The 25,301-nt window shown below is 46.3% G+C and overlaps 1 protein-coding gene across 7 annotated transcripts in view; it reads left to right on the top strand.

The window, feature by feature from the left end:
* DET1 (DET1 partner of COP1 E3 ubiquitin ligase) overlaps positions 1 to 25,301 on the top strand; it is an 80,472-nt gene that overhangs the window by 24,901 nt on the left and 30,270 nt on the right. For all 7 annotated transcript variants that reach the window (XM_056571912.1, XM_056571905.1, XM_056571911.1 and 4 more), the window contains exon 3: positions 7,074 to 7,264. In XM_056571912.1, the coding sequence (XP_056427887.1) occupies positions 7,074 to 7,264 (191 nt within the window). The remainder of the gene's footprint in view (positions 1 to 7,073; positions 7,265 to 25,301) is intronic.

The raw sequence follows: 25,301 nt of genomic DNA, 5'->3' as shown, positions 1-25,301 counted from the left end.
CTTTTCGTTAAAGTTGGATGTGTAAATTAAGGGGAAAAAAAAATTCAATAAAATGCTGGTTTTTCCCCAAATTTTACATTTTTACAAGGGGTAATAGGAGAAAATGCCCCCCAAAATTTGTATGGGAATACCCCATGTGTGAACATAAAGTTCTCTGCTGGTGCACTCAGAAGGGAAGGAGCGCCATTGAGCTTTTGGAGAGAGAATTTGGTTGGAATAGAAGTCAGGGGCCTTGTGCATTTACAAAGCCCCCCGTGGTGCTTTGTAAATGTGATCCCATTTTGGAAACTGCACCCCCTCACAGAATTTAATAAGGGATGCAGTGAGCATTTACACCCCACTGGCATTTGACAGGTCTTTGAAACAGTGGGCTGTGCAAATGAAAAATTTAAGTTTTTCATTTTCACAGACCACTGTTCCAAAAATCTTTCAGACACCTGTGGGGCTTATATACTCACTGTACACCTTATAACATTCCGTGAGGGGTGTTGTTTCCAAAATGGGGTCACATGTGGGGGGTCCATAGTTCTGGCACTATGGGGGCTTTGTAAACACACATGGCCTTCAATTCCGGCCAAATTTTCTCAACAAATGCCCAATGGCGCTCCCTCTCTTCTGAGCATTGTAGTTCCCTCGCAGAGCACTTTACATCCACAAATGGGGTTACAAATTTTGGGGGGCTTTTTTTTTCCTATTTTCCCTTGTGAAAATGAAAAATGTAGGGTAATGCCAGCATTTTAGTTAAAAAATGTAATGAAAATTTGTCAAATACCTGTGGGGTGTTAAGGCTCACCATAAAAAGTATGGGGCAACACCAGCATGTTAATGTAAAATTTTTTATTTTTTTTTTACGCTAACGGGCTGATGTAGACCTCAACTTTTCCTTTTCATAAGGGGTAAAAGGAGAAAAAGCCACCCCCCCAAATTTGTAACTCTATTTCTCCCGAGTATGGAAATACCCCATATATGGCCCTAAACTGTTTCCTTGAAATACGACAGGGCTCCAAACTCAGAGAGCTCCATGCGCATTTGAGGACTAAATTGGGGATTGCATAGGGGTGGACATAGGGTTATTCTATCCCGGTGATTCCCAAACAGGGTGCCTCCAGCTGTTGCTAAACTCCCAGCCGGCCTGGACAGTCAGTAGCTGTCCGGAAATGCTGGGAGTTGTTGTTTTGCAACAGCTGGAAGCTCCGTTTTGCAAACACTGCCGTACAATACGTTTTCATTTTTATTGGGGGAGGGGGGGGGGGCAGTGTAAGGGGGTGTATATGTAGTGTTTTACCCTTTATTATGTGTTTAGTGTAGTGTTTTTAGGGTACATTCACACAGGCGGGGGGTTTACGGTGAGTTTCCCGCTAGGAGTTTGCGCTGCGGCAGGAAATTAGCCACAGCTCAAACTTGAAGCAGGAAACTTGCTGTATACCCGCTTGGGTGAATGTACCATGTACATTCTCATGGGGGACAAACCTCCAGCTGTTGCAAAACTACAACTCCCAGCATGCACTGACCGTGGATGCTGGGAGTTGTACTTTTGCAACAGCCAGAGGCACACTGGTTGGGAAACCTTCAGTTAAGTTCTTTTATCTAACTCAGTATTTTCCAACTAGTGTGTCTACAGCTGTTTCAAAACTACAACTCCCAGAATGTACTGATCGCTGAAGGGCATACTGGGTGATGTAGTTATGCAACAGCTGGAAGTATGCAACTACAACTCCCAGCATGGCGAGAAAGCCGTTTGCTTTTAGTGCATTCTGGGAGTTGTAGTTTTGCATGATTTAGAGGGCCACAGTTTTGCAACATCTGGAGGGTTAAAGTTTAGAGACCACTTTATAGTGGTCTCCAAACTGTAGCCCTCCAGATGTTGCTAGGCAACTCACCAGCTTCCTTAGTCTGCAGCACGCCGCACCAGGGAGCCAGCCACACGTCATCGCCGATCACCGCCGCCAATGGTAAGTGGCCCTCCGGCGCCGTTCACCATCGCTTCTTCTGCTCTGTCCAGACAAGTGGGTGGGCAGAGCAGGGGAACCGAATGTTAACCCCCGCCCCCGATCTGTTATTGGTTGTCGCTTCTGAACGACCAATAGCAGGGATAGGAAGGGTGGCACCCCTGCCACCTTACTCCTATCCCTTCAGGGGGATCGTGGGTGTCTTGGACAACCCCGATTTCTTCCCCCCCCCCCTTATTTTCCTAGTTTTTTTACATCACGACTCCGCTCCCTTGTGACGTCTGCCCCTGCCCTCTCAATGCAAGTCTATGGGAGGTTGCATGATGGCATCACGAAACTCCGGCCCCCTAGTCGTGACCCTTCAGACACGGAGTGAACATCGCTCTGTGCAGCTGCCACAGGTGGGTGTCTGCATGAGAGATTGCGGGGGTCCCCTTTGGCGGGCCCCCTGCGATCAGACATCTTATCCCCTATCTAAAGGATAGGGGATGTCTTAGGGCCGGAGTACCCCTTCAAGCTGTTTGTTTTGGATGCCTAAGACATAAGTGCTACAGGGACATAACCAATTCAAATTCAAAAAAGTGAAATGTTCCTAATATATTATGTAACTGTTTTGCCTTCTGATAGGTTGCACTCATTATTAAGAAATGTTCTTTTTTTTTTCTTTTGGAGGAGGATTGTCACTTTAGTTTTTCTAGTCCTAACTGTTTGTACCACCCCAAGGAGCCTTAAATACTAAAGGGGAAACTATAAATCAGCATTTGGACTTTATAAACCACTTTGGTTGTATAAAAGCTATTATTTTACTTTGTGCCCTCCCTGTCATTTTGTCTATAAATTCTAGCATGCAAAGTACACATGAAAAGCTCTTAGCAACTTTTAAAATTTTAGGTTTAAAAAAAGGAGTGAATACTACTTGCTGGAAGATTTTGTAAGTAAAAAATTTGTAAACATGCAAATGTTAAAGACCAGTGGTTGGTTCTGGAAAGTGGAATTGTTAATATTTTAGAACTTCAGGAAGTTTGGGGTGGGCACTATTGGGTCGGGAATCATGTTTAAATATGCAAGCTCCAAAGGAGAAATTGAGCAACATCTTTACTGATGATATTATATGAAAATGTGCACCAAAATAAGAACAATACAATAATAATAATGTAAAATGATTACTGCCTAACGTATTCCGGGCAAATGCATCTTATCCCCTATCGAAAGGATAGGGGATAAGATGTCTGATGGTGGGGGGGGGGGGGGGGCTGCGATCTCCCTGCAGCAGCCCGCATTCCATGCGTAGCTGCATCTGAAGTTTCGGAAACCTCCGGGCTTCCGGGACGGGGACTTGGCGCCATGCCCCCTCCCATAGACATGAATGGAGGGGGCGTGGCATGATGTTACGTCCCCTTCTCGGAAACCCCGAGGTTTCCAAAACTTCAGACGCAGCTATGCATAGAATGTGGGCTGCTGCAGGGAGATTGCGGGGGGTCCCAGTGATGGGGGGCCCCCCCCGCGATCAGACATCTTATCCCCTATCCTTTCGATAGGGGATAAGATGTTTTCGCCTGGAATACCCCTTTAAGGACCGAGCAAATTTTTGTTTGTGCATTTTTGTTTTTTCCTCCTCCCCCTTCTAAAAATCATAATTTTCTTTTTGTACTTTTGCAATTACATTGGTTATTTTACTTATAACATAATCTGCAGTGAAACAAAAATAATGTGTGCCATGAAAGTGACCAAAACATGCACAATTTTGGACTTTGGTATTTTTTTACATGTACGCCATCGACTGTGCAGTTTAGCTAACCTTATATTTTAATAGTTTGGACATTTACGCACGCGGCGATGCCACATATGATTCTTTTTTTTTTTATTACATTATTATTTTTTTTTAATGGGGAATGGAGGGTGATTAATACTTATTAGGGGAGGGGCTTATTCACATTTATTAACTTTTACTTCTTTTTTTGCCCCCATAGGGGGCTATACCATGCAATCTTTTGATTGCATACACTGTTCAATGCTAAGCTTTGGCTCAGCATTGATCAGTGTTATCGGTGTTTTGCTGCTCCAGCCTGCATGGCTGAACTGATTGGACGGCAATGAGGCAGGTAATGGCCCTCCCGCCATCCTCTCAGTTGATCGTGACACTACGATGGTCCCGATCAGCATCACATTTTAGGCGCCGCGATCAACTTTGATTGCGGCATCTTAAGGTTTAACCCCTTAAGGACTCAGGGTTTTTCCGTTTTTGCACTTTAGTTTTTTCCTCCTTATCTTTTAAAAATCATAACCCTTTCAATTTTCCACCTAAAAATCCATATTATGGCTTATTTTTTGCGTCGCCAATTCTACTTTGCAGTGACATTAGTCATTTTACCCAAAAATGCACGGCGAAACGGAAAAAAAAAATCATTGTGCGACAAAATCGAAGAAAAAACGCAATTTTGGAACTTTTGGGGGCTTCCGTTTCTACGCAGTGCATATTTCGGTAAAAATTACACCTTATCATTATTCTGTAGGTCCATACGGTTAAAATGATACCCTACTTATATAGGTTTGATTTTGTCGTACTTCTGGAAAAAATCATAACTACATGCAGGAAAATGTATACGTTTAAAAATGTCATCTTCTGACCCCTATAACTTTTTTATTTTTCCACGTACAGGGCGGTATGAGGACTAATTTTTTGCGCCGTTCTCTGAAGTTTTTATCGGTATGATTTTTGTTTTGATCGGACTTTTTGATCACTTTTTATTCATTTTTTAATGGTATAAAAAGTGACCAAAAATGTTTTTGCGTGTACGCCATTGACCGTGCGGTTTAATTAAAGATCTATTTTTATAGTTCGGACATTTACGCACGCGGTGATACCACATATGTTTGTTTTTATTTTTTTTTACACTGTTTTTTTTTTTTTATGGGAAAAGGGGGGTGATTCTAACTTTTATTAGGGAAGGGGTTAATTGACCTTTAACATTTTTTTTTTAAAATCTTTTTTTGCAATGTTATAGCTCCCATAGGGACCTATAATACTGCACACACTGATCTTTTACACAGATCACAGGCGTGTATTAACACGCCTGTGATCAGTGTTATCGGCGCTTGACTGCTCCTGCCTGGATCTCAGGCACGGAGCAGTCATTCGTCGATCGGACACCGAGGAGGCAGGTAGGGGCCCTCCCGGTGTCCTGTCAGCTGTTCGGGACGCTGCGATTTCACTTTCACTTTAGAAGCGGCAGTCAGCTTTGACCGCCGCTTCTAAAGGGTTAATACCGCACATCGCCGCGATCGGCGATGTGTGGTATTAGCCGCGGGTCCCGGCCATTGATGAGCGCCGGGACCGACGCAATATGATGCGGGATTGCGGCGCGATCCTGCTTCAAATCGCGGGAGCCGGCGCAGGACGTAAATATACGTCCTGCGTCGTTAAGGGGTTAATGCCGGGTATCAGCATGATCGATGATGCCCGGCATCGACCCGGGGTCTTGTATGCTGATAACAGTCAGGACCCACCGGATTTAAAGCGTTCTCCGCTCGTGAGAACACTTAAAACCCTGGTAACGGGACCAGGGCGTACAGGTACTCCCTGCGTCCTTAAGTACCAGGATGCAAGGGTGTCTGTAAGGGGCTAAAATAAAATGTGAGAGCTTTTAAGCACACTTTTTTTTTCCCCCCCAAAAAAAAATCAAATGACCGCTGATTTGCATATCTGTTTTCAGATGGTTTTTGGATTTGGGCCGTACTTTGTTTTACTGGCCTGTAGCAAAAAACTATAGCTCTCAAAAATGCTTTTTGCAGTTAGGAAGTATTGTCGAAAATTGCTGGAAAAAAAGGGCTGATCACATAATTTTATTACCATAACAATTACAGCCATAAACTTAAATCAGACCAGTCAGCAGGATTTCGGGTATAAAGTAAGGAAATGGTCGTAGAGGGCGCTTGACCCTGGAAGATATGCAACATAGAGTTTGGATCCCACTGGCCGTTCCCCTTGGCTGCTAGAGTTCAGCTCAGCCTCTTTACCAACTAGTCACTCCCATCTGTGCACTGGTCACCTCCTAATTATCAGCCGCTGCACTGTACTATCCTGTGCCCGGGCTGCAAAAATTAAACAAAATAAACCTTCACTCGCCTTCCTACGTTCTCCCGTTGCTCCGATACCGGCATCATGGTCCCTCCGCTGGTCCTCTTGCTGCTTCCAGGGGATGGGAACGTCACAGAGCAATCAACGTATCACTGGCTGCAGCAATGTCCCACCTCGGCCGGTGATAAGCTGAGCGCATTGTCATGTAAGAAGCCGTACGGCTCCTTACATAACAGTAGGCTCAGCCTATCACCGACCAAGGCGGGACATCGCTGCGGCCGGTGATAGGCTGATGGCTCTGTGACGTTGCCATTACCGGGGGAACGTAGGAAGGTGAGAAAGTTTATTTTGTTTATTTTTGCAGCCTGGGCACAGGATAGTACAATACAGTGCAGTGGCTAATAATTTTTTTTGGGGGGAGAGAAGCAGCGCTAGTAGATGATAATTCATTTGGGGGGGGGGGGGGAGGGAAGAGAAGCAGAGCAGCGGCCGCGGGTCACATATGATTAGTTCCCTGATGTGGGGACAGCACGCTGTGGCTCATAATTCATTAATTCGGGGGGGGGGGGGGGTGTGTAAGGGGCCCAACCGGTATTGCGGTATGGGAAAAATTCATATCTTGCAGGAAAAAAAAATTGGTATTCGGTATGAACCGGTATACCGCCCAGCCCTAGGCTGTACTATAATCCTGTCTTTCTCCTGTGATCCTACTCAAGTGCCATAGAACAATGAGATGCTGGCAGAATAACAGATCTCCGGTTCTCAGTGTCTGGTGATACTGGGTTTGGTGATGACACGCTCATCAAATCATTGACCTCAGAGATGTCCTGCCTTAAAAATCCCCAGTGTCCAGTGACATTACTCTAATGTTCCTGGCACCTTTTTAGAGTTTTGGAACTCATTGAATCTATTTTTGAGGACGCTTGTTTGTTAGTACCTGATAGAAGAAATAGAAAGGTGAGGAAGAAAATGTCACTCAGTACAGTATGGTAAATGATTATTCCTGAATGTTTTATTCTGGTCTTGTATGTTTTGTCTTTTCTCAGCCATCCTTCTTTGTGGTATATAATATGGTCACTACAGAAGTTATTGCAGTCTTTGAGAACACATCTAATGAGCTGCTGGAGCTGTTTGAAAACTTCTGCGACCTGTTCCGGAATGCTACCCTTCACAGTGAAGCCGTGCAGTTTCCCTGCTCGGCCTCCAGCAACAACTTTGCCAGACAAATCCAGCGCAGGTGAGAAAATGGTACCAGCATGTTGAAGACCTTAGACATATTGGCCATAGCTTAGTTTGAGCTACTTTGCTGTGTTCCCTGACAATAACCACTGTCGATCAGCTGCGATCTTTCGGGGTAGCAATATATTTATTGCAGGCACTAACATGCTTTTAAAGGACATCTACAACCTAAACACACTTATCCCCTATCCAGGGGGGGAGAAGTGTTTGATTGCGGGGGGGAGGGGGGGTTCTGACTGCTGGAACCACATGCTAACCCCCTCCCACCCCCCCCCCCCCCCCCACCCCCGCGAGATCTTCCGATTGGGGCCCCGGCATTGCCGCGCTGCAGCTAATGTGCGTAGCGTCGACCGCACTGAGGTCAGTACGCCCCCTCCCCATACAGCTCTATGGAAGAGGTGGGGAGGCACGAACGCTGCCTCTCCCATAGAACTACATGGAGGAGGCATGTTGACCGTGGCTTCATGCTGCGGCCAGCATGCCTCCTGCACTTAAGAGCCACAGCAAAGCCATCGCCCCGTGCAGGAGATCGCGAGAACTTGACAAAAATCATGCAGAGAACACAGGGTTTAAAGGGGTACTGCTTTTCTAGACAACTTATCCCTATACAAAGGATAGGGGATAAGATGTCCGACACCCCCTCCCCCCCCACACACACACACACACACACACACACAATCTCCATGCAGACACTCTGCGTTCTGAACATTATGTTGAGAACGCTGTGTTCGGGAGGCGTGACGTCATGACCATGGCCTCCCGAACCCTTTTGGATAGGGGATAAGATGTCTAGTAGCGCTGCACGATATATCGCAAAAGCAATCGAATCGCGATTTTTGCGATATAGCGATACGGCCCCCCGGGATAACATGCGATTATCTGCTTGGGCTGGCTCCCATGGCTGGGCCGGCCAGAGCAGGTAAAAACTAATTTAAATACTAAAAGTCAGTGTTTCCCAACCAGGGGGCTTCCAGTCATTGCAAAACTACAACTCTTAGCATGCCCGGACAGGCAAAGGCTGTCCGGGCATGCTAGGAGTAGTAGTTTCACAACAGCTGGAGGCCCCCTGCTAGAAAAACACTGAGCTAAGGGGCGCAGGGAGAAAAACGAGAAAAAAAAATTTGCTCACCTAGTCCCGGTCCCTGCAGATTCGTCTACCTGCAGAAGAGTTTCCTCTCTCCTTAGTACAGGCAGTAGGACCTTTCCCTTTTCAGCCAATCACTGGCCGCAGTGGTGTCATGTGTCAAGCCAGTGATTGGCAAGAATACAAGAGTGTTAAGGAGGGGGAGGGGGGCGGTTGTGACAGAAGGGGATGTGACAAGGGGGGGGCAGGAGAATGTGACAAGGGGGAGATGTGAAATACGCGGTGGGCATAAAATGAGTAGGTAATTGTGGCAATTGGACATGGGGGGGGGGGGGATTTCACCATTTTTTTTTTTTTTTTTTTTATTATATCGCATCGCATATCGAAATCGCAATATTTAGGCCCAAAATCACAATCGCACATTTTCCCCATATCTTTCAGCCCTAATGTCTACTAACAGAGTACCCCTTTAAAATCCCGCTGATCTGTTTCCATTTTTGGCTAGTGAACGGTCGGTGGCAAAGTTCAGTAAGCCAATTGCAGCCAATTGTGTTACTACAGCAAGACATGGCTGTTAAGAACAATTTTGCAGGGGGGAGGGTGCATGGGAAGATTTTTTTTAACAGCTGAAGCTGGGATTAAAGGGGTACTCCGGTGGAAAACTTTTTATTTTTTTTTATCATCTGGTGCCAGAATGTTGAACAGATTTGTAAATCACTTCTATTAAAAAATCTTAATCTTCCAGTACTTTTTAGGGGCTGTATACTAAAGAGAAACCCAAAAAGAAAGGCATTTCCTGTGATGTCCTGACCACAGTGCTCTCTGCTGACCTCTGCTGTCCATTTTAGGAACTGTCCAGAGAAGAAGAAAATCCCCATAGCAAACATATTCTTCTATGGACAGTTTCTAAAATGGACAGCAGAGGTCAGTAGAGAGCACTGTGGTCATGACATCACAGGAAATGCATTTCTTTTTGGATTTCTCTTTAGTATACAGCCCCTAAAAAGTACTGGAAGGGTTAAGATTTTTTAATAGAAGTGATTTACAAATCTTATAAAAAAAAAAAAAAAAAAATGGCAGCAGCACACTTGGTCAACAAAATGGAGTGTCCCCCATCCACTACGTGGAGGTGACTTCATATAGGATGGGTCCCTAACATTCACTCACCACAGGCTGGGCGACATGCTGGATCCACTAGAGTGGCTCCCTCTGTAGCCGTGCATCCCCTCCCTCAATTCACAGGAGGTGGTTTTAGGTTGTTAGTGGATCCAGCATGTCGCCCAGCCTGAGGTGAGTGAATGTTTGGGTCCCATCCTATATGAGGCTAACTCCACGTGGTGGATGGGGGGGGGGGGTACACATTTTGATAAAAAAAATGCGCTAAGAGCCTCCATTTTGTTGACCAAGTGTGCTGCTGCCATTCTCTCTCTCTTTTATTTATATATGTGTGTGTGTATGTATGTGTGTGTGTATGTATATATATATATATATATATATATATATATATATATATATATATATATATATATATATATATATATATATTATTTATATTATGTCTTGTACTTGCCACAGCAGCGTGCATCTGTGTATTGGGCTAGGTGCTGGCTACATTTTTGTTTCATTTTGATTTACAAATCTGTTTAACTTTCTGGCACCAGTTGATTTAAAAAAAAAAACAAAACAAAAAAAATTCTCTATCGGCTCCATTAGGGGACACAGACCGTGGGGTGTATGCTGCTGTCTCTAGGAGGTGTGACACTTAGCTTCAGGCCCTGAGCTAATCAGTTTAAGCTTAGTGTCTGAAGGAGGTGGACATGGTCTGGAATTCTCCAGACCAGGTCTTCAGATTTTTTGTTTTTCTAGTATATGGACGTGTTAGTTTTTTATTCCTTTTTCTTTTCTGTTTTCAGGTTGGGACTCAGGGACTCCGGTTCCCTGTTTCCCCATTGCGAGTAAGGGGGCACAGACATTGCGTATATGCACTGTTCACCCCCTCGCCAACGGTCAGCGCCTGGGTTGGTACCTCATGGGTCCGGGTCCCCGTATTTTCCTGCTTGCCACGCTCGCGCATAGCAGCCAGGCGTGTTGCAGGTAACTAAAGCTGACTGAAGAATTCACTGAAGACCCCATTAGGTAAGTTCTTCTGACTGAGGTAAGTACTTCCACCCCCCCCCCCCCCTTTCCCCTTTTCTCCTCAGGTGCGGACTTGCAACCTCTGGAGACCCCTGTTTTTGGCCCACCTTTTCAGGTTATGAGGCTGGCTTACTGGGGATGGACTTTATTCTGGGGGAGCAGTGGCACCTGAGGGGGCATGTACTTTATGTTTTTCACTGTGAGTGTGTGTGTTACTGGGACTAGACCGCAGCGCCTTATATGCGGCTGACAGCCGTGGCGCTGGTACGGGCCGGGCGCTCTCCGCGCTGGCTTACTTTCGCTTTCTCCGGCAGTCTCTGCCTGCGTATTGGCCGCCCGCTCTGTTTCCCAGAGCGCATATGCGACTGACATGTGCGCCCGGGACAAGGAGCGGGTGCCATTACAGTTTCTTTTCGGCCTGTCTTTAGCTTCGCCCACAGGGCTGTCGGAGCTCTTCTGAGGCACGAAATAGCCTCCAATCAGCACCGTGGGCACGATTTTCAGTCAGAAGGGGGCCAATTAGTTAGTGCCTCTGCTGCAGGCGTGCCCCCCTCTATTGGCTGGCCTTTTTCTCTCACTAGCTGCACGGAGCCGTTCTCCTCACTGCAGACTAGGGTGAGAAAGTTCCTGTCTTTTTCTCTCATAATGTCCGTACCCAGAGCTGTTCCTCCCTCTAAACAGAAACTTGGAACGTCAGTGACTTATTTTGTCTGTAAGCACTGTAGTACCAAAATGCCTGACTCTACCGAGCCCACTTGCCCTGCCGGCTCCCCCAGACCCCCTGGTACCCCCTGATACCCCCTGATGCCCTTTCGGTTCCGGTGGGTTCAACCACTCCACCAGCCTGGGTTTCTTCCCTGACCCAGTATATGGCTGACTTGACCCAAGTCTCCCGTTCGGTGGCTGAGGCCTCCCGGGAAGTGGTGTCCGCCTTGAAGGGGTCTTCCCTGCGCAGGGCCTCTGAGAGGGCAGGCTCCTCGTCTCCACATACTTCACGCTCTCACAAGCATACTAGGGGTGCCTCGTCTGACTCTTCCATTGAGTCTTCAGATAGAAATGAGCATTCCCCTCGTGGGTCCCGCCCCCAACCTGTCATCTGGGCACAAACAACGCTCCTTCAGAGGACATTCTCGGAGTCTCCACTCTGCCACTCCAGAGCCGCGTACCCGGTCAGGGTCGCCCCCCTCCAGGACTGCCTCTACTCGTTCACATTCTCCTGGTCAACTGGTGGACGAGGCTTCCGAGCATCTGACTCAGAGGACCGCTCGGACTCAATTGCAACGGTGAACTCATTGGTGACAGCCATAAGAGACACCTTTCACTTAGAGGACCCAGGATCTTCGGATGTCACTCCAGGAGTATCCTTTCATCGTGCTAAGCCAGCACCTCCAAGGTTCAGCTCTCACGCTGACTTTGACGACATTCTGGAATCCGCATGGAAACATCCAGACATGAGGTTCCCGGGAATAAAGACGATTCAAGAACATTATCCATTTGACAAGGACTTTGTCACTAAGGTGGTTTCCCCTCCCTCAGTGGATCCACCAATCTCCCCGATCTCTAAGGCGACTACACTGCCTCTGGCAGATGCCGCTGCCTTCAAGGATCCCACGGACAAGAAGGTAGAATCCTTAGCGAAGTTTGCCTCTGAAGAAGCTGGCTCTTCTCTTCTTCCCATCTTCGCCTCGACATGGGTGTCCAAGGCTCTGTAGGAGTGGTGCCAAAAGCTCCATCAGGATATCTTAGCGGGATCCCCCCCCCCCAGAGGATCTATCTGCTCTGGCTCTCCAATGCTCTAAAGCTGGGGACTTCCTGTGTGCAGCTTCCATGCAGTCAGCCCGTTGTTCTGCCTTTGCTGTGGGTCACCTAGCGGCTCTCCGCCGCTCTATGTGGCTTAAAGCTTGGAATGCGGATGCCGCTTCCAAACGGTCTCTCACTGAGCTTCCTTTTATGGGCGGCCGTCTTTTCGGCAAACTCCTTGATGAGATTATCTCTGAGGCAACGGGAGGTAAGAGTTCCATGTTACCTCAAAATAAGGCTCGCCCTACTTCCCAAAGGAAGTCCTTTTCCTTTCGGTCCTTTCAGACCTCTTGCTCCAGCAAAGGGTCCGGGCAGGCTCCCTCGCGGGACAAGAAGGCTCCCTCGTTCCGGGCACACCCGTCTTGGAAGTCGGACTCCAACCGGTCTGGCCATTTTGCGCCCAAATCAAGCAACCGCAAACCCACTTCTGCATGAAGTGAGGCCCCCACCCGCGGTTTCTTCTCGGGTGGGGGGCCGTCTCTTACTTTTTTGGGACATCTGCACCTCACACATTCAGGACTTTTGGGTCAGGGACGTGGTGTCCAACGGTTACCGAATTCGCCTCCCTTCCGAGGGATCATTTTTTTTCGATCCCGGGCCCCCCGGTCTCCTCCTCTGGCGAAGCAGTTTCGAGCGGCTCTCCAGTCTCTGCTTCTCCAGGGGGTTATCGTTCCCGTTCCTCCAGGGGAACGGTTTCGGGGTTTCTATTCAAATCTTTTTGTGGTCCCCAAGAAGGACGGTTCTGTGGGACCAATCCTAGACCTCAAGCGTCTCAACTGTCACCTTCTTATCCGCCACTTCCGAATGGAATCTCTCCGTTTGGTGGCGTCCCTGGAACAAGGTGAGTTCCTTTCATCGGTGGACAAGGATGCCTACCTCCATGTGCCAATATTTCCAGGTCTTTACAAAGATCCTTGCGCCAGTGATGGGCCTGTTACGGTCGAGGGAAATCTCGATGATACCTTACCTGGACGACCTTCTCATCAAGGCTCCAACCAGAGCCCAGAATCTGGAGAATCTGGACATCACTCTCCACACTCTGGATCGCTTCGGGTGGATGGTCAAGCGGGACAAGTCAGTCCTCTGTCCTACCCAGTCTCTAACTCTTCGATTCAACACGGCCTCTGCCCGAGTTTGTCTCCCGCCGGACAAACATCTGGCGCTTCTGTCGGGGGTCCGCTCCCTTCGGACCCAGGTCTCAGTCCCCATCCGCACTTGTATGGAAGTCCTGGGTCTGATGGTGGCAACTATGGAGGCCATACCCTTCAACTGGCGATTCTCTCTCGATGGAAAAGGTCTCCTCTGTCCCTCGATCGTCAGATTGTTCTCCCTTGCAGGGTCCGTCAGTCTCTGCTCTGGTGGCTCCGCTCCCCCTTCTTCTCCAAGGGCGGTCATTTCTTCCCCTCCACTGGCAGGTTGTTACAACGGATGCCAGCCTGTCAGGCTGTGGCGGCGTGTTCAGGGATTGGACGGTTCAGGGACTCTGGTCTCCCAGAGAGACCTTTCTTCCGATAAACATATTGGAATTACGGGCGATTCTTCTTTGTCTTCTTCATTGGGAGTCCCGTCTTCAGTCCCGTCCTGTCCGCGTCCAGTCGGACAACGCCACGGCCGTGATGTACATAAATCGACAGGGCGGCACTCGCAGCTTGGCAGCCAGGGCCAAGGTGACCAAGATTCTCACCTGGGCGGAAAGCAAGGTTCCGGCCATTTCGGCGATTCGCATTCCGGGAGTGCTCAACTGGGAAGCGGACTTCCTCAGTCGGTCCTCACCCGACCCCGAAGAGTGGTCTCTACATCCAGAGGTCTTTGCGCAACTCTGCGACCTCTGGGGCATTCTGGACATGGACCTCTTCGCGTCCCAGCACAATCGAAAGATCCTTCCTTTTGTGTCCAAGTCCCGGGACCCTCAAGCTCTGGCCGTGGACGCCCTAGTGATTCCTTGGGCGGGGTTTGCCCTACCCTATCTGCTCCCTCCCCTTCCGCTGAGCAGAGGACGTCCCCGCCATTCTGGTAGCTCCAGATTGGCCCCGAAGGTCGTGGTACGCCGACGTAGTCAGGCTCCTGGACGACGCTTCACTGCGCCTTCCGCTCCGTCCGGACCTGCTCTCTCAGGGTCCTCTTTTCCACCCCAATTTGCAGTCGCTGCATTTGACGGCGTGGTGGTTGAGACCGCGGTTTTAAGGGCCCGAGGGTTCTCTTCCCAAGTCATTCACACCATTCTCAGGGCTCGTAAGCCCTCCTCCGCAAGAGTTTACCACCGTACTTGGCGGTCTTATTTTCGTTGGTGTGAAGCTCAAGACTTCTCCCCGGTAACCTTCTCGGTTCCCAGTCTTCTCTCCTCGGGGTTGGAACTGAGGTTGTCTCTCAGTTCACTTAAAGCTCAGGTTTTGGCCCTTGCTGTTCTTTTCCAGCGGCCCCTGGCTTCTAATTCTCATGTCCGGACCTTCCTTCAAGGAGTGGCGCACGCTGTTCCTCCTTATCTGTCACCCTCTCCCCTTTGGGACTTGAATTTGGTTCTGAGTGCCCTCCAGGGTGCACCCTTTTAGCCCCTTAGAGAGGTGTCTCTCCGCCTCCTTTCTTGGAAAGTGGCGTTTCTTGTTGCTATCACCTCCATCCGGAGGGTGTCTGAATTGGCAGCTCTTTCCTGCCATTCTCCGTTTCTGGTGATCCACCAGGACAAGGTTGTTTTCCAGCCAGATCCTTCCTTTTTGCCTAAGGTGGTTCTGCCTTTCATCTCAATGAGGACATTGTCCTCCCGTCTTTTTGTCCTGCTCCTTCTCATCTGAAGGAGCGCTTACTACACAAGCTTCATGTAGTTCGGGCTGTTCGGTCCTATCTCTCCATCACTTCTTTGTATCGTCAGTGTGATTCCTTTTTTTGTCCTTACGGAAGGTCGTCGCAAGGGACAACCTGCTTCCAAGGCCACCATTTCTCGGTGGATTTGGTCCGCCATTTCGGAAGCCTATTGCTGTAAGGGGAAGATTCCTCCTTTCAGGGTTGTGGCTCATTCTACCCGTTCTGTTGGGGTATCCTGGGCTCTCCAGAATAGAGCCTCGGCCTCGCAGATTTGCAAGGCGGCTACCTGGTCGTTTTTTCACACCTTCTCGAGGTTTTACCGAGTTCATGGTCGTAAAGTGTTGCAGGAGGCAGTGGATCGGCCGTCTGCCTGACTGCTTATCTTCCCACCCAAGGGACGGCTTTGGTACGTCCCATGGTCTGTGTCCACCAATGGAGCCTATAGAGAAAATGAGATTTTTGTTTACTTACGATAAAATCTCTTTCTCGGAGGATCCATTGGGGGACACAGCTCCCGCCCTTTTTGGGATTTCCTTTGCTTTTCTGTCTGAGGGTGTGTTCAGTTATGTTTTTTACTTCTGGTTCTCTGACAGTTTTGGGTTTTTCTTTGACCTGTTGGTCTCCTCCTATTGCTCTGGAACTGAAGACGGGTATATCCTGCTGGGAGGAGCCAACTTTTTTTATTATCATATTGTCACACCTCCTAGAGACAGCAGCATACACCCCACGGCCTGTGTCCCCCAATGGATCCTCTGAGAGAGAGATTTTACGGTAAGTAAACAAAAATCTCCTTTTTCCACGGGAGTACCCCTTTAAGGGATGACTTGTTAAGGATTTTTATTTCACTGTGCATTTTCTTTCTTTATTGTTCCTATTAAAAACTTAGGAGATTTCATTCTTTTCAAACGTATGTCTTTTATATGAATTATAATTTTTGTTTTTACTTTTGCTTACATGCATTATTTATCAAATAGTCACACGACCTTGGTAAATAAATCACATGTAAGCAAAACCCAGGAAACCCTCTTATAAAAGCATTTTTTTTTAAATCAGAAATTTTTCCCTTATGTTATAGCCGAAGTTCTTTATCTACCCTTTATTACCAGTTGTGTTGCTAGAGAGTGATTGGGAGGGGGGTGTACTGCATTGGGTGACACCGTGACTAGGCCTGCCTGGCACTAAATAGCTGCACTCCAACTATCCTGCAACAACCCATCCACTCTCCTCAGAAATAAAAAAAAAATATTAAAAACTTACTATGCCGAACCATGAATATCCGTACTCTGGAGGCTTTTTTGTTTAATTTTGAGCCCGTTTGGCAGAGTCTTGAGTCTCTGTGCTGAGTTTACGTCAGGAAGGAAGATTCTTGTATTACTATGGATGTTTTTTTTTTGTTTTTTTTTTAAGGAAACATTTTTGTGCCACATATGGGTTATTTACGTAGTCTGGAAAAATTCTTACGCGATTTTGTGCCTTATTCTATTTTAACACAACATTAATTTTAAAATTTAGTGGGTACGCCATCATGTACGTGTCCTAAACTTAACAAGGTGTGCAGTGTGTATTTTCAACCTTTAAAATTAAGTTATTACTTATATAATTATTTTTTTCTATAAATACCATTATTGTAGTAGCTTTGTTTCATGATGCAGAACAAGAACAATTGTTAAAGTGGATGTGAATATCCTTTTCTGCAGACATTTGCCCTTTCTGTAAGCCAGGTTGGACCTGGAATACATATGTGACTTTTAAATGGAGATGCCATTTTTTTTTCTTCATAAATAGCGACTATCACATTTGATAAATACATGACCACTGTAAAATAAAAATTACTACATGAGCAGATTTCAGAAATGTGCTTTGGAATAAGCAAAAATCTAAAAGTTACAGCATGTATAGAAAAGTCATACGTGCGACTTTTTTACGCAAAAAAAAATTACTACGGAGCTTGATAAATCTCCTACTTAGTTGAGCATGGAGCTTTTTATTATTATGACCTTGTACATTAAAGTGTCCTATTATTTAACCCCTTAAGGACCAAGCCCATTTTGACCTTAAGCACCAGGACAATTTTATTTGTGTGTTTTTTGTTTTTTCCTCCTTTCCTTCTAAAATCCATAACTCTTTTTTATATTTCCATCTACAGACGCATTTAAGGGCTTGTTTTTTGCGTGACCAATTGTACTTTGTAATGAAACCTCTCATTTTACCAAAAAATGTATGGGGAGCCCAAAGAATAGTTTTTTTAGGAAGGAAATTTTAATGAAAACCACAAGTTTGCACACTTTTTGGAGGGTTTCATTTTCACACTGTACACTTTATGGTAAAAAGGACGTGTTCTTTATTCTCTGAGTCAATACGATTAAAATGATGCCCATGGCTAGATACTTTTCTATTTTTTTGTACCGCTTAAAAAAATCTCAAACTTTTTGTACAAAATCAGTATTATAAATCGCCCTATTTTGACCACCTATAACTTTTTCATTTTTCCGTATATGGGGTGGTATGAGGGCTCCTTTTTTGCGCCATCATCTGTACTTGTTAATGATACCACATTTGCCAATATAAAACTTTTAGATCACTTTTTATAAAATGTTATCTTTTTAATAAAATGTGACAAAGCAGCCTTTTTGGAATTTTTTATTTTTTTTACGTTCACTCCGTTCACCATAAGAAATCATTAACATTATATTTTGATAGTTCGGACATTTGTGCACATGGCGATACAAAATATGTTTATTAAAACATTGGGGTAATAAGGGGAAAAAGGGACAATTTTCGTTTTTATTGGGGGAGGGGATTTTTCCCTTTTTTCCCTTTTTTATTTTTACATTTTTCAACTTTTTTTGTTTACACTTTTAATGTCCCCATAGGGGACTATCAATAGCAATCAGTTGATTGCGAATACTGTTCAGTGCTATGCATAGGGCATAGCACTGATCAGTATTATAGGCTATCTTCTGCTCTGGTCTGCTCGATCTCAGACCGATCATCTATTTTAACATGCGCATTGCCGCAGATGCTGTGATCTGTATTCATCATGGCATCTGAGGGGTTGATGGCGGACATCCGCTCGATCACAGAGGTCCTCCATTACTGGCGGGTCCCCGCTCGATCACAGAGGTCCTCCATTACTGGCGGGTCCCCGGCTGCTGATAGCAGCCGGGACCTGCAGTGTATGACGCGTGCACTGCTCTGATGCTCGTGGTCATACGCAGGACTAAGTACCACCGCACCAGGACGTACATTTACATCTGTGGTCGTTTAAGGGGTTCAACATTTTTGACATGCCTCTGTGACGTGTCAATTTTTTTTTTTATCAGGGTCTCCTTGCTGCAACTCCCTTAGATTAGGAGAAAAAGAGGGGAGAAGCATGCTATTTCTCGCATCCCGCTACTCTCTTCTACTGGGTGCCTCTCTTTGGCATGTCAAAAAATGTTTCAGTTATAGAGACACTTAAAAAGTTCCTGTCACCGAATAAACTTTTCTAAACTAACTCAGGTTATGTTCCATAACTACTCCTAACACTCCTTCCACCCTTAAAAAAATAAAAAAATAAAAAATAATTCTGAGCCTTAAAATACTCTGTATCATGCATTTCTTCTTGCTCACATAGTGCAATCTCCCAGCAGGAGGAAAGTGGGCATTTCCCAGCAGGCATGACATCACTGAAGCTTACTGTGGGACCACTTCTGCCCTCACATGGTTGCAGTGCTGTGATGAAGACCTCAAGCTCTTTGCATGTTTCAGTGAGGCTCTGCACAGATTTCACTAAGGCTTTTTGCAGCTTTCAGTGAGGCTCTTTGCAGCTGTCAATCAAGCTCAGTGCAGAGAAACACTTCCTGAGTTTGGTCTCCTGCCAGGCCGGGAGGAGACCAAACTCACTGTATTAATTGTGGCAGGGAACGGAACAGAGCCACCTACTGGCAGTTTTTTGTATTACATTTTAAACATATTTATGTTGATAATTTTAAAAGCAAGTGGATGGGAAAGAGTCTGCTAATTACACAAGGAACACTATTAAAAGTTTATTTGGTGACAGGTACTCTTTTTAAAGATTCTCCCTTTCCTTTGGCTATACACATTGGATTAAGAGTCTACAGAAACTTTGCATTTTAGAGGTCTTCCTCCTCTCTTCTGATTACAGGTGTTGGAGAAGGCAAGTATACAAATATACCTTTAATGTAAATCTCCCAGCAGACATGGAGAAACACATGTCCATTCTGAGGGTGCAATTGCCAAGGCAACCATAGTTAGTTTACCACACAAGTCCTACTAATAAGAAATGGTCCTGTGCATCCAAACTGCTAAGTCGTATATGATTGCCTTGGCCTAGACTTGCATCTCTCTACACCCTATCAATAGATTATAGGGGGGGGGGGGTTTATCAAAACCTGTGCAGAAGAAAAGTTTACCAGTTGCCCATAGCAACCAATCAGATTGCTTCTTTCATTTAAAAAAAATAATAATCTGGAAAGTAAAAGAAGCAAACTGATTGGTTGCTATGGGGAACTAGTCAACTTTTCCTCTGCGCAGGTTTTGATAAATCTCCCCATAGACTTTGTTTTTTGGACTTTAACATGACTGATGCCTTTTGTTCTTCAGGAAGATAAACCAATGCCAGAATTGATGTAAAGTAGTGAAAGATAGTGGCAGTGGCACCTAACGCAAAAAAATGCAAAATATCTATTATAGAGGTCCCACAAATAGCAGACTATAGTGGTAGTCCATGTACATTCTAAATGTCCTGCATGACCTGCAAACAAAACGATAATAGTAACAAAGAAAGGGGGTCCGGCAACTCACGGTTTAGACACTAGCTGCTAATAGGCTTGAAGTCCGTCCATGGGGCAGAGGTAATGCCAGAATTGTCTTGCTCCATTGAAATAAACATTTGTGCTCATCAGGACTGTTTTTTCCAAGAATAACTATGCATAATTTCTAAGTAACACAGTTGAGGTTTTAGGATACAGTGACAACATTTAAAGGAGTTCTACAGTATTAGTAAACTTACAAGTGTCTGATCGCAGGGGTTCCTACCGCTGGAACTACCAGCGTCAATTCCGGGTCATACGGGTCTCCGGTGACCTGGAAAATAAGGGAGGGGGGGGGGATTGGGGTTGTCCAAGACACCCACGATCCTCCTGAAGGAAAGGAGTGCCACCCTATCCTTGCTATTGGACAGTCAGAAGCGACCGAACAATAGCAGAACGGGGGCGGGGGGAGGTTAAAGTTCGGTTCCCCCATTCTGCCCACCCACAGTAGTCCAGGCAGAACGGGGGAACCGACGGTGACCCGCCCCAGAGGTCCACTTACTATCGGCGGTGAGCGGCAGAGGACAGCGATGCGGCTCACTGGTGCGGCGATCCTACGGAAGTCGGTGAGTAGTTGCCTTGCAACATCTTGAGGGCTACAGTTTTGACCACTATACAGTGGTCTCTAATCTGTAGCCCTCCAGATGTTGCAAAACTACAACTCCCAGCATGCCCAGACAGCTGTTTGGGCATGCTGGGATTTGTAGTTTTGCAACATCTGGAGGGCTACAGTTTGGAGATCACTGTGCATTGGTCTTTTAACTGTGGCCCTTCAGATCTTGCAAAACTACAACTCCCAGCAGGCCCAAACAGTTGTCTCAACATGCTGGGAGTTGTAGTTGCGTACCTCCAGCTGTTGCATAACTACATCTCCCAGCATGCCCTTCGGCGATCAGTACATGCTGGAAGTTGTTGTTTTGCAACAGCTGAAGTCCCACACTGGTTGGAAAATACTGAGTTAGGTAACAGAACCGAACTGAAGGTTTTCCAACCAGTGTGCCTCCAGCTGTTGAAAAAATACAACTCTCAGCATTCACGGTCTGTCAGTGCATGCTGGGAGTTGTAGTTTTGCAACAGCTGGAGGTTTGGGGGGCTTTTTCTCCTTTTACCCCTTATGAAAAGGAAAAGTTGGGGGCTACACCAGCCTGTTAGTGTAAAAAAAATAAAAATCTTTACACTATTGTTGCCCCATGCTTTTTATTTTCATAAGCGGTAAAAGGAAAAAAGACCCCCAAAATTTGTAACGCAATTTCTCCTGAGTACGGAAATAGCCCCTATGTGGGTGTAAAATGCTCTGCGGACGCATAACAAGGCTCATGATTGAGAGCGCACTATGTGCAGTTGAGGCTTAATTGGTGATTTGCACAGGGGTGGCTGTTTTTACAGCGGTTCTGACATAAATGCAAAAAAATCTGCACGTGTGACCCCATTTTGGAAACAACATCCCTCAGGGAATGTAACAAGGGGTATAGTGAGCCTTAACACCCCACAGGTGTTTGACAAATTCTTGTTAAAGTTGGATAGGAAAATGAAATGCTTTTGTTACCCTAATTTTTCATTTTCACAAGGGAAAATAGGAAAAAAAAGCCCCCAAAATTTGTAACCCCATTTCTTCTGAGAAAGAACATACCCCATATGTGGATGTAAAGTGCTCTGCTGGCGCACTACAATGCTCAGAAGAGGAGCGCCATTGGGCTCCTGAAGAGAAAATTTGTCCAGAATTGAAGGCCACTCTTCCAAAGATCTGTCAAACGCCAGTGTAGTTTAAATGCTCACTGCGCCCCTTATTAAATGCTTTGAGGGATGTAGTTTCCAAAATGGGGTCACATGTGGGGGGGTCCACTTTTCTGGCACCACGGGGGGCTTTGTAAATGCACATGGCCCCTGACTTCCATTACAAACAAATTCTCTCTAAAAGAGCTCAGTGGTGCTCCTCCTCTTCTGAGCATTGAAGTGTGCCTGCAGGTATTTCCATACTCAGAAGAAATGGGGTTACAAATTTTGGGGGACATTTTCCCCTATTACCCCTTGTAAAAATGTAAAATTTGGGGGGGAAACCAGCATTTTAGTGGGAATAAAAAAAAATTTTCTTTTCATTTACACATCAGACTTTAACAAAAATTTGTCAAACACCTGTGGGATATTAAGGCTCACTGTACCCCTTGTTACGTTCCTTGAGGGGTGTAGTTTCTAAAATAGTAGGCCAAATGCCAAATGTGACTCCTTCTTTTCTGAGCATTGTTGTTCGCCTGCATAGCATTTTATGCGCTAACATGGGGTATTTTCATACTCTGAAGAGATGGGGGTTACAAATTTGTGGGGCCTTTTCTCCCATTACCCCTTGTAAAAATCGTAAATTTGGGGGGGGAGAAATGCACTTTAGTGAAAAAATTTTTTTTTATTTACCCATCCGACTTTAAGGAAAAGTGGCCAAACACCTGTGGTGTGTTAAGGTTCACTGGACCCCTTGTTACGTGCCTTGAGGGGTGTAGTTTCCAAAATAGTAGGCCACATGTTTATTTATTTATTTATTCGCTGCCCCGGCACAATAGGGGCTTCCTAAATGTGACATGCCCCCCAAAAACCATTTCAGCAAAATTCAAAAACTTGTCTGCAAAAACATGCAAGTGTAAAAAAATGAAGATTATGAATTTTCTCCTTCAGTTTCCTGCTATTCCTGTGAAAAACCTAAAGGGATAACACACTTTCTGAATGTCATTTTTGAATACTTTGAGGGGTGCAGTTTTTATAATGGGGTATTTCTAATATGAAGGCCCTTCAAATCCACTTCAAATCTGAACTGGTCCCTGAAAAATTCAGATTTTGAAAATTTTATGAAAAATTAGAAAATTGCTGCTTAACTTTGAAGTCCTCTGATGTCTTCCAAAAGTAAAAACATGTCAACTTTATGATGCAAACATAAAGTAGACATATTGTATATGTGAATCAATATATCATTTATTTATGTCTATTTTCGTTACAAGCAGAGAACTTCAAAGTTAGAAAAATGCTAAATTGTCAATTTTTTTCATAAAATTTGGGAATTTTTCACCAAGAAATGATATCGACGAAAATTTACCACTAACATAAAGTAGAATATGTCACGAAAAAACAATCTAGGAATCAGAATGAAAAGTAAAAGCATCCCAGAGTTATTAATGCTTAAAGGAGTAGTCCAGTGGTGACTCAGTGGGGAACAACTTATCCCCTATCCTAAGGATAGGGGATAAGTTGCAGATCGCGGGGGGTCCACAGGGATGTGGAATTTCTATCGCCCGACGCCCGGGACTAGCAGTTTTGGGCGTCGGGCAGGTGAATTTGTCCGGCCCTTAGCCCGGCTTCGGGCAAGCAGGGCTGGACCTGACAAGTGCGGCGGATCTGCAGTCTGTATGGAGCGGGCTGCCGACTCCTGCCCGCTCCATACTCTGCAGCCTGTGTCCTCGGAAGCAGAGCAGGGGAGATGAGAAGCTGGATATGTGTCTTCTCTCCCCTGCTCTGCAGACGTGCGGGGGCAGGGAGAGATTAGGGGGCGTGGCTTATTTCTCCCCGTGCAGACCTGCGTCCTCTGCCTTCACTCCCCCCAGCTGTAGCTTCGGAGAGCTGAGGGGAGGAGGCACGTCTGCACGGGGAGATGCTTGCGGCGCTCTGCAGTATGTATGGAGCGGGCTCGGGATTCCTGCCCGCTCCATACTCTGCAGCCCCCGGCTGTTCTCAGTAGCCGGGGGCCGCCGCTAATAGCCGGCATGCGGCGATCGCCACATCTGGCTATTAATCCTTTAGATCGCCGCTGTCAAAGCTGACAGCGGCGTCTAAAGGGACATATGAATGCTCCCTGGTGGGCTAGTGGGGTGGATCGCCCCCCCCCGCAGCGCGATCGCAGGGGGGCGATCCGCTATGGAGGTAGCCGGAGGACTTACCTCTGCTTCCTCCTGTCCCGCTCTGTCATTGATAGATCCTGGCTGGACCAGGCTCTATCAATGGATCACAGAGCTCACAGATTAATAGAGTTCAATAGAATCTATTCATCCGTCTGAGGAATCTAATGATTCCTCATATAGTTTAATAAAGTGTTAAAAAAATAAATAAATAAAATAAAGTTTTAATAAAAGTTTGAAAGACACACATTAACCTAGTGGTCTTCAAACTGTGCCCCTCCAGATGTTACAAAACTACAATTCCCAGCATCCCAGGACAGCCGTTGGCTGTCCGGGCATGCTGGGAATAGTAGTTTTGCAACATCTGGAGGGCCACAGTTTGAAGACCGCTGCATTAACCCCTTCCATGTTAAAAGTTCAAATCACCCCCTTTTCCTATATAAAAACATGCAAACATAATAAAAATAAACATATTTAGTATCGCTTCGTGCGTAATTGTACAACCTATTAAAATATAACATTATGTATCCCGTACGGTAAATGTAAAAAAATACCAAAACACAGATTTGCAATTTTTATAATCTCCCAGAAAAAAAAGTTAAAAAGCGATTAAAAAGTCAGATCAATACCAAAATGGTACCGATACAAAAAACAGATTATGGCGCAAAATTGAGCCCTCATATAGCTTGGTATGCGGAAAAAAAAAATAAAGCTACAGGGGTTAAAAAATGGCAATTAAAAAAATTAGAAAAAGTCCAGAATTAGTAAAACATGATGTAAACGATACAAATCTGGTATCGCTGTAATCAGGCGGCCTAAAGTATAAAACTAACATGTTACCTCAACCACAAGGTAAATGGCGCAGAAAAGAAAACCACCAAATCTGCAAAATTATCTTTTACTACCGTATTTATCGGGGTATACCACGCACCGGCCTATAACACGCACCCTCATTTTACCAAGAATATTTGGGTAAAAAAAGTTTTTTACCCAAATATCCATGGTAAAATGAGGGTGCGTGTGTGCGCGTGTATACCCCGATACACCCCCAGGAAAGGCAGGGGGAGAGAGGCCGTCGCTGCCCGCTTCTCTCCCCCTGCCTTTCCTGGGGTCTAGAGCCCTGCTGCCGGCCCTTCTCTCCCCCTGGCTATCGGCGCCGCTGCCCGTTCTGTCCCCCTGACTATCGGTGGCGGCGCCGACAGCCAGGGGGAGAGAAGGGGCAGCGCCACCGTTGCCTCCCCCCATCCCCGGTGGCAGAATTACCTGGGTCGGGTCCGCGCTGCTGCAGGCCTCCGGCGTGCGTCCCCTTTGTCGTTGCTATGCGCTGCACGGCGCGGCGCATGATGTCAATGCGCCGCGCCATGCATAGCAACGACGCAGGGGACGCACGCCGGAGGCCTGCAGCAGCGCGGACCCGACCAAGGTAATTATGCCACCGGGGATGGGGGGAGGCAACGGGGCAGCGGCGTCGGCAATGGGTGCCGCTGCCCCTTCTCTCCCCCTGGCTATCGGCGCCGGCAATGGAGC

The sequence above is a fragment of the Hyla sarda genome, chromosome 4 (genome assembly GCF_029499605.1).
Source record: "Hyla sarda isolate aHylSar1 chromosome 4, aHylSar1.hap1, whole genome shotgun sequence".
Taxonomy (NCBI): domain Eukaryota; kingdom Metazoa; phylum Chordata; class Amphibia; order Anura; family Hylidae; genus Hyla; species Hyla sarda.
This window is presented reverse-complemented; position numbering and strand designations above follow the sequence as displayed.